The 12385-nt window shown below is 27.4% G+C and overlaps 1 protein-coding gene across 1 annotated transcript in view; it reads left to right on the forward strand.

Annotated features, from left to right (window-relative positions):
• Positions 1–12385, forward strand: part of LOC135927514 (uncharacterized) — a 31850-nt gene that overhangs the window by 2003 nt on the left and 17462 nt on the right. The window contains exons 2-6 of the mRNA XM_065463540.1: positions 70–1024; positions 2144–2687; positions 7707–8066; positions 8616–8922; positions 9932–10126. Of these exons, the coding sequence (XP_065319612.1) occupies positions 74–1024; positions 2144–2687; positions 7707–8066; positions 8616–8922; positions 9932–10126 (2357 nt within the window). The 5' untranslated portion in view covers positions 70–73. The remainder of the gene's footprint in view (positions 1–69; positions 1025–2143; positions 2688–7706; positions 8067–8615; positions 8923–9931; positions 10127–12385) is intronic.

Below are 12385 nucleotides of genomic sequence, written 5' to 3' on the forward strand. Positions count from 1 at the left end.
GTTTGCTCATTATTATTAAAATAAATATCAAGATAATAATTTGATATTAGTCATATTATACACATTAAGGATCATGGGTGATAAGAAAACCGATAATTTATTCCCCGAAAGTGGTTACAAGCGTCACCCTCCTTTAGGACAAACAATGTCTTGGAATTTCAATCCTACCTTTTCCGAGAATAAAATAAGTGATTTTAAGAACACGATCAAAAGATCGATCGAAACGATTGACCCTATCAATGTAGTCGACCCTGATCATCTGCATTACATCGACTCAAACGATACATTTAGTCATAATCTCGATATCTGCGACATTCCTAGCGATAATCTTTGCAGGAATATGATAGAAAATGACGCCGATATTACCAGCTTTAATTATTACAATGGTTTTGAACCTAAGGACCTTCTACCGAACGAAAAAGACACTTTTAAAAATGTTTCCATTAACGAGTTAAACTCCAATAAAAAAATATATAGCCGCGACCATATGAGATGTATATTTTGCGTCCCCAACTCTCCCCATAAACAATTAAATAATAACTCTACGAATATCAATTTTAGTATTAATGATGTTCCCTGGACGTTGAAAGAAGTGGACTCCATACTTTATTCATCAGAATCCCGATTTTCAGCCTATTTTGATACATCATTCGACAGTCAACCACACCGCAAAGAGATGGACAGGAAAAGTGATCCTAAAGCTCACTATAAATTGACAGATAGCGTTGATAAACTAGTTTTCGCTTCGAAATTGTCTCATCTGATGGCCCACCTTTGGTTAAATTTTGCCAAGCTCGTGAAAAGAATGAGTTCCCGGTTTAACAAATGCACAAAATTAGAACTTTTTTACAGTATAAAATTGATATTACCGATTTCTAGTTTAAGAGAAACATGTGTTTTAGCTTGCAGCAAAGCTCTATCTTTATACTCTCTTAGCAACGATAATTTCAAGATGAGCAAAAGTCAGAGAGCTGGTATCAAAATGGATGTGGGGAAATTTCATAGATGGATGGTTGAACATAAGGTAAATTTGCTATGAAAAATTATTAATATAATTAAGTTGTTAAAATATGCTCAATGTTTAACCTTTAAATTTTTTTAAAATTATATACCAGGTGAACGACGCATTTTGAAATCTTTATATATCGTATATATCGAATGAGCATCACTCATTTTTTATGAAAGTTTATATTAAATTGAGAGTATAATGAGTTTAATATGGTAAAAGATCAAGTCATATTTTTGAAAATTGAGATGGAACATGATAAAATTTGACAAAAAAGAACTCAAGACTGTCAATTATTTATTCAAAAATGGGCATAATGGGTATCCATTATGTTGGACTATAACCAAACACTCTAAAAAAATTTTCCTAAAATTATGCAAAACACAAGCATACTTTGAGATCTTTATTTAAATCACAGATTCAAACCAAACAGTTAAACCATTTTTATTTGCCGCTGAACCGTTAAAAAATTTATCACCCTACCTTAAACTGAACCTTTAGGAAAGTCGACAGTTTGAACCTTTATTCTAACTATTTAGGTGATTAATAATCAATTTAAATTAGTGGGATATTAATCTTTTGAGATCAATGTAAGAAAATGGATATGTTAGATCCTTATTATTATATTAAACCTTAATTTTTTAATAATCAAATTTGTTGGATGGCTTAAATATTTTGTGCTAAAATAGGAAAAATTTTTGAGAAAAGGGCGTATATCCGCCATAATCCAACATAATAGGTATCTAGTCCGATTATGAAAAAAAATTTATGGTCTTGACTTGAGTTATATTTGTCAAATTGTAGCATTTATATCTCAATTTTCTAAAAAACGAAGATTAAATTTTTTAAGTAAGTTTTTAATATATTCTTTAATAAAATATAACATTTCATGGAAAAAGAGTGCTTCGTTTTAAAGTTATGAAGATTACAAAATGCGACATTTTTTCGCCACTTGTTATATAAGTGCATTTTTCCAAATTTTTAAGCAGATTATGTAGGTTTGGAGGGTAAACAACATTATAAAATATATGCGCAGTTTTGGTTTTGAATTAAGTAACTTTAAATAAAATAATATATTTTGCAAGGTTATATCACTATGAAACATGAAATTATATAATCTTTACTCGTATTTTTTAGTTAGCAGCTTTTATCAAGGAATACGCCTCGGTCTACGCCGCGTCATTCATGGAAATTATGTGCGAAGAACTTTGTCTCCTAATGCTTATGAACGAGAGCTCTTTTGATCAGTTTTTCTCGATATCAAAAATAACTAACAAAATCATATCCCTTTATTCCGATAACGAAAATAGCGTTAATTATGATAATAATACTCCCAATTCAGAGGAGACTGCTTTCTGTAATCAAAATGAATCAGCCGCGAGTGATAATGTAACATGCTCTTTAGAGTCAAATTTTCAAAATATCGGTTCTTTTAACGTAACCGGGTTGAGAATTATGAATTTGTTCTTTTCTAAGACTCCTGATTCTACACAGTCTGACGTACAATCAAAAACATTTTCTCTCTTTAAAACTAATAATTTATATCCCAATGATAATTGTACAAACTTACTCAAACCTACCATTTACGAAATAACACTTGATATTATCGTGGCTCTGATTATGGGTAGGCCCGTTATACCCTACTTCTGTGAAGCCTATATCTATTCATACATTCATCACGGTATATTAATGAAAGAAACCATAATACAATTTATTAGTTGTAATGTTTAAAATAATAGTTAAAAATTTTACACTATTTTTTGTTATATTATCTGCAACAAGAAAAGAATTTTAAGTGTAGCTCGATTTAGACAATTTTTAAAAATGGTTAACTCAAGATTTTGGCCAAAGGTAAATTATTCAAGCGTATTTATTTTGTCCACATATGGCAGGAAGGTTTGGACTTCTATTGGCTTCGAGGGTTATATAATAATATAGCCCTTTTTAAAAATCGGCCTAATATAGCTTGCAACTATTTAACATTACATTCACCTAGTGTTGTTAATCGGCTTAGCCGAGTCGGCTCGAACAGAGCTCACTCAAATTTTGGGTCGTTTTTTTCGACTCCAACTCAAAGTTTTGGTCGTTTTTTACGACTTCGACCAGAGTTCAAGCCGAAAAAAACGACTTCGACCCAAAATATGGGTCGTTTTTTTCGACTCCGACCCAAGTCCAAGCCGAAAAAAACGACCTCGACCCAAAATATGGGTCGTTTTTTACGACTCCGACTCAAAATTTGGGTCGTATTTTTCGACTTAAACTTGAAGTTTGGGTCATATTTTTCGACTCAAACTTGAAGTTTGGGTTGTTTTTTTCGACTAAAACATGAAGTTTGGGTCGTATTTTTTGACTCAAACTTGAAGTTTGGGTCGTATTTTTCGACTCCAACTCAAAGTTTGGGTCGTTTTTCTGACTCAGACTCAAACATCGGGTCGTTTTATTCAATCCGACCCAAAATATGGATCTTTTTTTTTAAAGACGACTTAAAGTTAGGGTTGCTTTTTTTCACCCCTAACCCAATTATCTAGATCATTTTTTTCGACCAAAAGTCAAATAACATTTAGTATATATTAATATTATAGGCGGGAAAGTTACTTAAAGCTTCTTTAAATTATAATGCTCTGATTAACTATTCATCATAGTTATATTTTAAAATTTTTAATTGATGTACCATAGAAAAGTGCCATTTGTCATGATAATTATTTTTGAACTTTTTTAAATGAAATAGATAAAAATATATATTCTAAACATGTTAAATTAAAAATTCAGTGAGGATGTATCATATATAGGTGACAAATGTCATAATCGCTGATTTTGAACTTTTTCAAATTTTTTTAAAGGAAATAGCTAAAAATATATATTCTAAACATGTTAAATTAAAATTCAGTGAGGATGTATCATAGATAGGTGACAATTGTCATAATCACTATTTTTCAACTTTTTTCAATTTTTTTAAAGCAAATAGCTAAAAATATATATTCTAAACATGTTAAATTAAAAATTCAGTGAGGATGTATCATATATAGGTGACAATTGTCATAATCGCTATTTTTGAACTTTTTCAAATTTTTTTAAAGGAAATATCTAAAAATATATATTCCAAACATGTTAAATTAAAAATTCAGTGAGGATGTATCATAGATAGGTGACAATTGTCATAATCGCTATTTTTGAACTTTTTCAAATTTTTTTAAGGAAATATCTAAAAATATATATTCTAAACATGTTAAATTAAAAATTCAGTGAGGATGTATCATAGATAGGTGACAATTGTCATAATCGCTATTTTTGAACTTTTTCAAATTTTTTTAAAGGAAATAGCTAAAAATATATATTCTAAACATGTTAAATTAAAATTTCAGTGAGGATGTATCATAGATAGGTGACAATTGTCATAATCGCTATTTTTAAACTTTTTCAAATTTTTTAAAGGAAATATCTAAAAATATATATTCTAAACATGTTAAATTAAAAATTCAGTGAGGATGTATCATAGATAGGTGACAATTGTCATAATCGCTATTTTTGAACTTTTTCAAATTTTTTTAAAGGAAATATCTAAAAATATATATTCTAAACATGTTAAATTAAAAATTCAGTGAGGATGTATCATAGATAGGTGACAATTGTCATAATCGCTATTTTTGAACTTTTTCAAATTTTTTTAAAGGAAATAGCTAAAAATATATATTCTAAACATGTTAAATTAAAATTTCAGTGAGGATGTATCATAGATAGGTGACAATTGTCATAATCGCTATTTTTGAACTTTTTCAAATTTTTTTAAAGGAGATAGCTAAAAATATATATTCTAAACATGTTAAAGTCATTTATCTATGATACATCCTCACTGAATTTTTAATTTAACATGTTTAGAATATATATTTTTAGATATTTCCTTTAAAAAAATTTGAAAAAGTTCAAAAATAGTGATTATGACAATTGTCATCTATATATGATACATCCTCACTGAATTTTAAATTTAATATGTTTAGAATATATATTTTAAGATGTTTCCTTTAAAAAAATTTGAAAAAACTTTTCTATGGTACATCTTCACTGAAATTTTATTTTAACATCTTTACAATATATATTTTTAGCTATTTCCTTTAAAAAAATTTGAAAAAGTTCAAAAATATCGATTATGACAATTGTCTTCTATCTATGATACATCCTCACTGAATTTTTAATTTAACATGTTTAGAATATATATTTTTAGATATTTCCTTTAAAAAAATTTGAAAAAGTTTAAAAATAGCGATTATGACAATTGTCACCTATCTATGATACATCCTCACTGAAATTTTAATTTAACATGTTTAGAATATATATTTTTAGCTATTTCCTTTAAAAAAATTTGAAAAAGTTCAAAAATAGCAATTATGACAATTGTCACTTTTCTATGGTACATCTTCACTGAAATTTTATTTTAACATCTTTACAATATATATTTTTAGCTATTTCCTTTAAAAAAATTTGAAAAAGTTCAAAAATAGCGATTATGACAATTGTCACCTATCTATGATACATCCTCACTGAATTTTTAATTTAACATGTTTAGAATATATATTTTTAGATATTTCCTTTAAAAAAATTTGAAAAAGTTCAAAAATAGCGATTATGACAATTGTCACCTATATATGATACATCCTCACTGAATTTTAAATTTAACATGTTTAGAATATATATTTTAAGATGTTTCCTTTAAAAAAATTTGAAAAAGTTTAAAAATAGCGATTATGACAATTGTCACCTATCTATGATACATCCTCACTGAAATTTTAATTTAACATGTTTAGAATATATATTTTTAGCTATTTCCTTTAAAAAAATTTGAAAAAGTTCAAAAATAGCGATTATGACAATTGTCACCTATCTATGATACATCCTCACTGAATTTTTAATTTAACATGTTTAGAATATATATTTTTAGATATTTCCTTTAAAAAAATTTGAAAAAGTTCAAAAATAGCGATTATGACAATTGTCACATATCTATCATACATCCTCACTGAATTTTTAATTTAACATGGTTAGAATATATATTTTTTGCTATTTCCTTTAAAAAAATTGAAAAAAGTTCAAAAATAGCGATTATGACAATTGTCACCTATCTATGATACATCCTCACTGAATTTTTAATTTAACATGTTTAGAATATATATTTTTAGCAATTTGCTTTAAAGAAACTCAAAAAAGTTCAAAAATAGCGATTATGACAATTACCACTTATCTATGGTACATCATCACTGAAATTTTGATTTAACATGTCTACAATATATATTTTTCTATTTCATTTAAAAAAGTTCAAAAATAATTATCATGACAAATGGCACTTTTCTATGGTACATCACTTAAAAATTTTTAAATATAACTATGATGAATAGTTAATCAGAGCATTATAATTTAAAGAAGCTTTAAGTAACTTTCCCGCCTATAATATTAATATATACTAAATGTTATTTGACTTTTGGTCGAAAAAAATGATCTAGATATTGGGTTAGGGGTGAAAAAAAGCAACCCTAACTTTAAGTCGTCTTTAAAAAGATACATTCACCCATAAACATTGCAAATATTATAAATGAGATTATAAATTTTTAGACAAAATATTAATATTTTTATGACATTAATATATAGATAGATGGTAAATAAAAATCAATTTGATATGGGAATCGGATCGGTGTTTTAGTGATATCGGAAAATATCGGATCGGTGAAATTTTTTTGGATTGGCATAGTTCCATTCAGCACCGATACTTGTATGAGAACATTAATAAAGCATTACAATGATTCTTGCAAAGATTTTTCCATAAATTTTAAAAGATTGGAGAAGCATAATATTAAAAAAATGAAACTTAGGAAAAATGTAACAAAGGAAGTAGTCCAATACTGAATATGTGAGATTTTTTATTAAATTTATGCCATAGACCTGCAGGCTCGGCCTTAAGCCCGACCCGGGTATCCGAGGCAGGTCGTATTTAATTTTTTTTATAATACCCAGCCCAGGTCTAAATTTTTTTTTAAAAAATACCCCGCCTAAAACCATATATTTTTGCCATTATTGGCTATAAAAATTAAATAATATATATTTAAAAAAAATTTGGGCCGAGCCTGAAATTTTTTTTAAAAAAAAAATCCGGGTCGAGCCGTAGGTACTCTGCAGGTCTCTGATTTACGATTAAATCCTCTTAGAAAAGATGCTAGCTCTGCGAAAAACGAAAAATATAATAAAAAGTTGTTTAATTGGGAGGCGAAAATTATTACCTCTCAAATTATCTCTGGGAAATATAGCTCAACAAATTTACTCCCTCCATAGGGCATAGATTTCTGCGCGCGCCTGTAAAAGATCATTTAAGAAAATTTAAATATCTATCGGAAAAAGTAAGGCAGCACGAGAACGGCAACTTTTTTTTATTATCTTACTAAATAACGAATAAGAATGGTTTAAAACAAACTATTTAAGAATAAAAAAATTTACGATAGATTATTTAAAATATAATTTTTTTGTGCAAAATTTATCGAAAAATTATTGAACTAACCTTTAGAAGGTTGGATAATTTGGTATTGGCCCATGGTATCGACTAAGAATAAAAAGTAGGGGTTCGATATCTATACTCCGTATCCGTATATTTCTGTTAAATACTATACAAATTATCTTATTTATTTATATTTTCTATTTATCAATTTTTTTTTTCCATCAGTTAATAAAATTTTGAACGGCCAGTTAAAACTATGCCATTTTGATGAAGTGAGTGAGAAACAATTCTCTTTGTCTTCAACCTCATCCAATCTACACAAATCGGGACCTTTCATTTTCAAATCTTTTCAGAGACAAAGTTCCCCACCCAAACGTAAAAATAAATGTCTAACCAACGCCGATCAGAATAACAACCTCATGATGAATAATATTGATAATAAATTCTTTGATAATAAGGAACACAAATCCAAATCTTTTAACATGAAGGGTTCTTTCAAAAATATCCTTAAAACGAATGGCTCATTGCTGATGCCTTTGGACAAAGTTCTTAGCTCTAAAGAGTGTAGTACCTTTAATCAAACAGGTCAATACTTTGTATATATATATTATTATTTAATTAATATTTATTTAGGAAATGTTCTCTCCACTTGTCAGGATGAATTTATTAGGGCATTATGTTGTTAGGCGGGAATTGGTTTTTAAAACTAATATTGACATGAATTTCTATAGATAGTTTTAATTTGTTCGAATACTTTCTGAGCCATCAATGGGATGAGATAATATAACCCTCAATAATTATAAATATATATTTTTAAATTACTGTTTGCTCGAATGGACTAATTTGGCTTTACTTAAAGAAAGATGTAAACCAGCCTATGCTAGAAAAAATCTGAAAATTTGGGCTAGAGCTGACAAATTTGAATTTTAGAATTTAAAAATATTTTTACCCAAATAAAACCACCATTATCTTATAATTTTTTGCTAAATAATATAAAATTTTCATTTGAGAAAGTTTTTTAAAAATTCTTTTACTAGTAGAGCTAACGAAGTCCCACTGTTCCCTACTTTTACAAATCAAGTCATAATGTTAATTAATAAATTTTATTTTCATTTACCTAAATACCTTACATAGTCGATAACGTGACCGAAGCGACTTCCTTCCTTTGGTTAAACCCAAACTTTCACGGCTTCCCCAGGCATTACTATCACTATCAAGCTTTCAGCAATTTCAATATCCTAAACAATAAAAGTTTAAACAGCCGAACTTTTGATTTCAATCATTCGTTAAATCTTACCGGAGTTAAGCATCAACACACTTTATCTAGCCTTCATGTGTTTAGTAGATGCCCTCACAGAATACCCGTATGGACCAGGGAGGCTATCAGGGATTTTCATTTTATCTTCAATTCTAACTCCGTTATAAATTACGCTTACACTAGGTTTATAACATGTTTCATTATGTTTTTATTCATAAACTTTTTACCGAAATGCGTGGAATTTTTACAACTTATAATCTTGTAAATTTTTCCCCCAGGAACCTTATTAGCTTTATTATGTGAAAAAACGCTTACTTGGAAATGATCATAATTTAACGATATATATATAGTTTAACGTATCTACTGATTACCATATCTAGGCTATTTTTTCTAGTTTATTACATTTGAAACTAAAATGGTTAGAATTGTAGTAGCGTATATTTTAAGTTAATATTTAATATTGTTGCTTGTTACATTTTTATAGTATAGAGAAGGTAAAAAAGATTATATCAATTTTTATGGTTTTTTTTTTAAAAAAAATTTTAAATTATAATACGCTAAAAAACTCAATATGCTGGCGCACAAACCTTCCAATTTATCATGTTTTAGCGCTTTGATATAGGATACTAAAAAAATTTTTAAATATATTTACATCGCTTCTCATTATCGGTGTGTCAACATAATGATTTAAAATTAATAATGCTCAATCGACCATAATGGTTATTAAGAAAGGGATAAAAAAAAGTATTGTTTAATATATATAAAAAAAATGATTAAAAAACTTGTAATTATAATGTAATTTATATTCAAGAAACCCTTTGAAAAATTTATATAGGATCGGAGTTTTTGAAATAAATGGGCGATATTTGTGCCCAACCCGGCTCGTTTCCGATTTTTTTTTACTAAGGTTTCCCCGCCAAATACAAGACCTAACCCGCAATATATGTAGCTGGGCACCAAAATAAACAACTGTTATAATATTTGGGAGTGGTTAAATTAAAAAGACTAGACTTTATTGATTATCACTTCTATCATATATCAGGATTCATCAATAATCCAGACAAATAATTTGTATGTCCGTACCGGCCTGTTAATTTTTTGCCCAGCCCTGACCAAATAAACTTTTTTAGACATTGCCCAGGCCGTGCATTAAAGACTTCTAGATCACATTGCTATATATATTTTTTTAAAGGGAATACGAATTACTGAGCAATATATTTGGAGTGGATAGACCTTTGATACCAGAACTATACGATTGGCTGAGGGTTATTTTAACGTTGGTGGAACATAGAGACGGCAGTCACATTATACCTGAGGATGTTCAACAAGCCAGTTCTATCTTATTGCCTCATTCATATCATTCAGTTAAGCCCTCTACCCTTTTACAGTAATTTAAAATTAATATAGGAAAATAATTCCCGGTAAAAAAATCCCCAGAAAAATTATTCCCTGGATAGAAATTTCACGGATGTAAAATCCCCGTTTTTTATTATATTTTTCAAAAATTTTTTCCCTGATATTTAAAAAAAACAATCAGGCCCAGTCCAGTTTTAAAAAATATTTTTTTTAGTCCCGGCTTATATATTTAAAATAATTAAAATACGACGGCCGGGCCTGCTGGTCTTGAAATATATCCAAGAAATAAAATATTTAAAAATTTTGAGTAAATCCTAAAAATAAAAAAATTCCCTGGAAAATATATTTCAAAGATTTCCCCAATATAATTGTTGACCTAAATTATAAACATAAAAAGTAGTTAATGTTAAACTAAACTTAACCTAATTTTCAAAATATTATCGAATAACCCTAAATCTTATAATGTTTAACTTAACGTTATGGTTTTATCCCGAACCCAATTTTAGTGAAATTTTAACAAAAAATTATAAAATAAACTAATGCATACTATGTCAAAACCCTGAGCTTAATTACCTCGTAAATACCTAGTTTTTGTGATATTTAGCAAAATATTTTCATCAGTTAACATTTAATTGTAATGGTCTGGCCCAAATTTTCAATTTAAAAATTTTTTTAAGATCGATCTTTTGGCCCTGACCGTCAGGTTTCATCTTTAAATAAATCTAAAGTTGTTTTTTAAACTTCAACTCTCGAAGTTTCGAGGCTTCAATTAATTATAAGATTATTAAATAAAATTTTTTTTGCCTTTAAACATTTTCCCCAACTTTTAGATATTAATGAGAAAGAATTTTAAAGATTTATAATGACTGAAAGAAATTTGTATAAAAAGTACTTTCATATTATTTTTTTTCTTTTAAAAAATATTCTTTTTTACAAATTTTTTGAACATAGTTTTTTTTAAAAAAAATTATGAAATTATTTATCATTTTCAAAAAGTTTTTCTAAATATCCAATTGAGAAATTTTAATTGAGGATCTTCATAATTACCTTTAAAAATAATTGGTCATACGATTTTTTTTTCAATTAGCTGAAAAATAATAAGGATTCGTTTGACATAAATTAACATCATATTATCAATTCCCTTTTATATAATAGTTATCCCCATAATTTTTTATTTAAGCATTGTAAAATAATCTATTGTAATCTTTTCATTTTCATCGTAGCCACTCTATCTTAACTTTGTATCATATTTTGATTTAATGTCAAAAATCTATTTGAATACTTTTTATGCTATCGCTGCGAAATTATAAAGTATAAAAAATACCACCAGATTTATCGAGTTTTATATTTTGAAATTAACCTATTTAATCGCTCAGAATTAAAACTGAAACACCCCTTGAACGTTGAAAATACTCAAAGCTCAGAAAAAATACTGAATATCCAGAATTATTTTTTAATGCTCAGATATAACGGAATTGCCCATAAAAGGATATTCAGTTTAAAAGATAATTGCTCAGAGGAATATATGAATGAATGAAATACTTTTTTTCTATTGATTTAAAAAAAATAGTCACTATTAGCAATTATCGCGGTATTGCTTTCACGCTTTTCCTCGATATTTATTTTGCATTAATAAGTTTTCGCTCAATTGTCTTTTCGATTTGATTTCGCTTTCTCCAAATGATTTTCGCTCACCATTATAAATTGGCGATAAAAGTTTCGCTGTTATATATTAGCTCATCTCGGTAAAAGTTCTGCTAGAAAAAATTCTCTATATGGTCTTCGCTGATTAGCATGCGAATGTGGATTTGCGATATTTATCTATAAAATCAATTTACTTTAATAAACATTCGCGATAAAAATTTCGCGAAAATGTGTTTTGTGATAAAAATTTTTTGTCTTATTGGTTTGTTAAAAATTTATTGATTTTGAAAAAAATCTTCAGAAAATGAGGATTAAGTTTTAATATAAATTGTTTTTCAACTTAGAGATTTTTTTAAAAGAAATTGCAAAATATTTAATTATATATAAAGGAACTTTTATAAAAGATCAAAATTTTTATTAAAATTTGATCAATTTATTTTTGATACTTAAAAAGGGAATTATTTTTCACTTTATATTATTTTAAAATCGAAAAAAATTGGGAATTTATTTACGGAGAAATTTTTTCCAGGGAATTTTTTTCTGTTTATTTTCCAGGGATTTTTTTTCCGGGGATTATTTTCCGCTTACTATTTAAATTTAATTTTACTAACCTAAACATTATTAAAAAAACGCGATAAAAGATATA

Source organism: Gordionus sp. m RMFG-2023, chromosome 3 (assembly GCF_954871325.1).
Source record: "Gordionus sp. m RMFG-2023 chromosome 3, tfGorSpeb1-WG-v2, whole genome shotgun sequence".
NCBI lineage: Eukaryota > Metazoa > Nematomorpha > Gordioida > Chordodea > Parachordodidae > Gordionus > Gordionus sp. m RMFG-2023.